Below are 3,494 nucleotides of genomic sequence, written 5' to 3'. Positions count from 1 at the left end.
AGAGTTGTTGCTTCATTGAAAGATGACTCAGTGTTTTTGCAGCTGCCAGTTTGAGAAGTTTAAGAAGAAACAGGGGAACATTTACAAAGGTGCGGAGTCCAACACAAGAGAAAAAAAAAATGTTTGGGGACATTGCGATCGATGGTATGCCAAATATCTCACTTATTTTAAATAAAAAATTCTTGCAGAAGATAACAGCTGTAGCTTACAGTATATTAACAAAATAAACATGGTTATGTAACATTTTACAGCGTGTGTAAGCACTGGTATATTTCTGGTGTTAGGTTATGACATCATGGCACTCAGCTCATCTGATTGATCACACACAGAATCCTATCTCTAGTCCTGCTCTCCTGAAGTGGGTGGGGAGCAGTGTGCTATCTGTGGACTGGAAGAAGTGACAGGACCAGCTGGGGACTGAAATCCAGTCAGAGAGGCAGTTGGTATGGGAAGCTCAGACCATAAGAGTGCTCTGCTACAGCGGCGTGTAACTCAGCTTCGTGAGGAAAAACCTAGACAGGATTCAGTGTAGTTTCTAATATGCATCAGGAATTCTACAAGACCAAGACAGTGTAATAGTGCAAATGATGATGTTCTACGAGGCTCATTCAAGAACTCCAGAGTTCAATCAGAGGCCAGTATTCTTAGTAAGTGATTTTGCTAATCGCATGCTAACATCTTCTGATAAGTTATAGTCAACAGAGCAATGGGTGGGAAGCAGTCCCGCACTTTGTCCAGCAAGGAGTTGAATGACATGAGTGTGAGCCAACGGAGACAGAGTGCAATTAGAGACGACCAGTCCAGCATGACCTTGGCTGCTGGGAGGATCCGAAGACACACTAGACTGCATTTTGGTTACAGCACCCTAAGTCTAGCCATGCGAGGACTAAATGAAACACCAACTGAACTATGGCAACTCCAAGACCTTCAGAAGCTAAACTTGTCAATGAACTGCCTGCGCTCTTTGCCCTCTTCCCTGGGTGCTCTTGACAATCTGGTGGTTCTAAACTTGTGGGGGAACAACCTGTCCCGCCTTCCACCTGAGATTGGCCTTCTAAAAAAACTGCGTGTGCTCTTCGCCTGTCGCAACCGCCTGAGTGAGGTACCAGAGGAGCTGGGCTCCTGTACCTGTCTGGAGGTGCTCAGTTTGGCCAATAATCAGATCACAGGCCTGCCAAGCAGCTTGGCAGCCATGCGCAATCTCACGAAACTCAATCTCAGCCACAACCACATCACTCACATTCCCACCTGCGTCTATAGCATGAAGGGTCTGGTCTTCCTCCATCTCGCCTGCAACCGCCTGGAGACCATTGCGGACCAGATTCAGGACCTGGTTAATTTAAAAATCCTCATTGTGGAAGGAAATAGCATACACACATTGCCCAAGACTCTGTGCTTCCTGGAGTCTTTAGAACTCCTAAATGTTGACTTCAATGATCTGCAAAGCGTACCAGTGGAAATGTACTTGTTAAGTAAGCTGAGGCGGCTTGCGTGCCACCCGCTCGATAAAGGACTCCATATTGTGCATAACCCCCTTCTCAAACCTATCCAGGAGGTGCTACAAGGAGGACTCAGTGCTCTCTATAACTACCTCAAGCCCACTTGAGAGGGTACTACTGTGCATGTGTGTCTAAAAGAGTGTGCTGTAAGGGGAAGCTGCCACAAATCTGACCCTTGGCATATTGTAGTCACGCTCTGAGTTTGTTGTTACCTCAGACTGTCTGTCAGTGATATCATGATTCAAAGCAACTGCTCAGTAATAGTTTTATAAGTAATCTTTTAATCACTGACAGATTTTCTATTTTTCATGTAATGTTAGGTTATAAATAAACCAACTGTTGTGTCACATCTAAATATTTGTTAAGTAACGGGGTCAGGATGAGTAGTTCAGCTCAAGCAAAAATTCACAGGTCTGCATTTGGGTGCTGATTACTGTTCAGCTGACCTTGTTGGGCTCGCAGCAGTGAAAGACATAGGGCTAAGTTCAGCTCTCTAAGCACAGCTCTCTTTGTTGCATTCAGGTCACAGGGATCAGGTGTGTAAAGTCAGTGGAAAGAACAGCGGAGGGAGCTTAAGATCTGCAAAAGAATAAAACAAAATGCAACAGGGACTTTGTCTCTCATTAAGTGTTGTTCCACTCCATTGGGTCAGAGCAGGGCTGCTAGGGAGCACCAGCTCCTCTGAGGATTCTGGATGCTGTAACACCAACAATTTTAAAAACAGCGACAGAGAAGGGCATACAGTGCATGAAATGTACTCCAAAAACAGAATAAATGTGCACCAAAGTGGGACATATTATTCATTTAATTTCAAATAATTAGAATAAAACATGTAGTGTAATTAAAGTTGAAAGCTATTGGGTAGACTTTTGAGGTTGAACTAATTTGTGTGCATACAAATTACACATTATATTTAAAACAGTAATCACATTAACCATTTGCAAGGTGAGAATGTTAAAGCAAAATGTCCAATACTGTCAGTAGATGTCTTGTGTAAAATTATGTCTGATGCCTCCGGACACTGGACGTTCAGACACATTAAGAACTTTAACAACTCGGTTTTATGAAGTTTCTTTTAGATAGTAATGTGTAATTTGTTTAGTTTTTATATAAAAGTAACAGTATGTCTGGACTGTACATGTATAGTTAAATGCTGAAGTTTGGCTCAACCATTTAATTGTGTAAAAGAATAAATAAATTTGACTTAATGTAACCATTTTACAAAAACCTTTAAAGATTACTTCAATATTGGAATGATAACACAAGCATCAGCAGTTCATTATCAGTGCAATATTGGTCAAATCACTGATTCTGATTCTGATCACTGCTAACCCAAAGCATCATCTGTGAACATGTACACTCTCTTCTCACTCCTGTGTTGTCATAATTGTGTAGATGAGGATTTATTTTGAAAGGTTAATTATTTATTCTGATGAAACCTTCTGTTTTTCAAAATAAGACTTGCTTTTTCACCCATGATGGGGAAAGCTGAGGTTTAGTATGCCTTCAGCTCTCCAACAGCCAGCAGCAAATGTCTTGTCATGAAATGACCTCGTTTTTAGTTCCGCAACAGAACACCGTTACGATGCGATGAGTTTGATTAAGTGTATTTATGCAAATGCATAGACCAGCTTTTAAAAGGTCACATTTAACCAAAGTGAAGATTAAAAGTGGAGTAGACAAGAAAGAAAAGCGACCTCTGTTGGTATATACCTGTTACTACACCAGTCAAAGAGTTTGCTGGAATAGCAAAGAGATTCACTCTTTCTCTCTCTCTCTCTCTCTCTCTCTCTCTCTCTCTCTCTCGCTGAGCAATGCACACACACACACACACACACACACACACACACACACACACACACACACACACATGCATTCATGATAGATGAACCCCTCTTGAATAAGTCTTTGTCCTAGATAGTGATCATGGGACATGCTGTCAAATGAAGTACCTATAAAGATATGGCTTTAATGTGAGTCAGATGACCTGAATTC

General features: G+C 41.7%; 1 protein-coding gene across 1 annotated transcript; it reads left to right on the top strand.

Moving 5' to 3' along the window:
• Positions 1-447: 447 nt before the first annotated feature.
• Positions 448-3,275, top strand: LOC146647794 (uncharacterized). The gene has a single exon (XM_085389139.1). It carries the CDS (start codon positions 707-709, stop codon positions 1,604-1,606), a length of 900 nt encoding a protein of 299 aa, XP_085245265.1. The 5' UTR covers positions 448-706; the 3' UTR covers positions 1,607-3,275.
• The last annotated feature ends 219 nt before the right edge of the window (positions 3,276-3,494 follow it).

The sequence above is a fragment of the Rhamphochromis longiceps genome, linkage group LG18 (genome assembly GCF_057381845.1).
Source record: "Rhamphochromis longiceps isolate RC_006_pf linkage group LG18, R_longiceps_female_GT1.1, whole genome shotgun sequence".
Lineage (NCBI taxonomy): Eukaryota > Metazoa > Chordata > Actinopteri > Cichliformes > Cichlidae > Rhamphochromis > Rhamphochromis longiceps.
The sequence above is the reverse complement of the archived record's forward strand: the minus strand, read 5'-3'. Positions and strand labels throughout refer to the sequence as shown.

Coding starts and splice junctions, on each gene's coding strand:
- LOC146647794 (XM_085389139.1), top strand. CDS start 707: ATGGGTGGGAAGCAGTCCCGCACTTTGTCCAGCAAGGAGTTGAATGAC.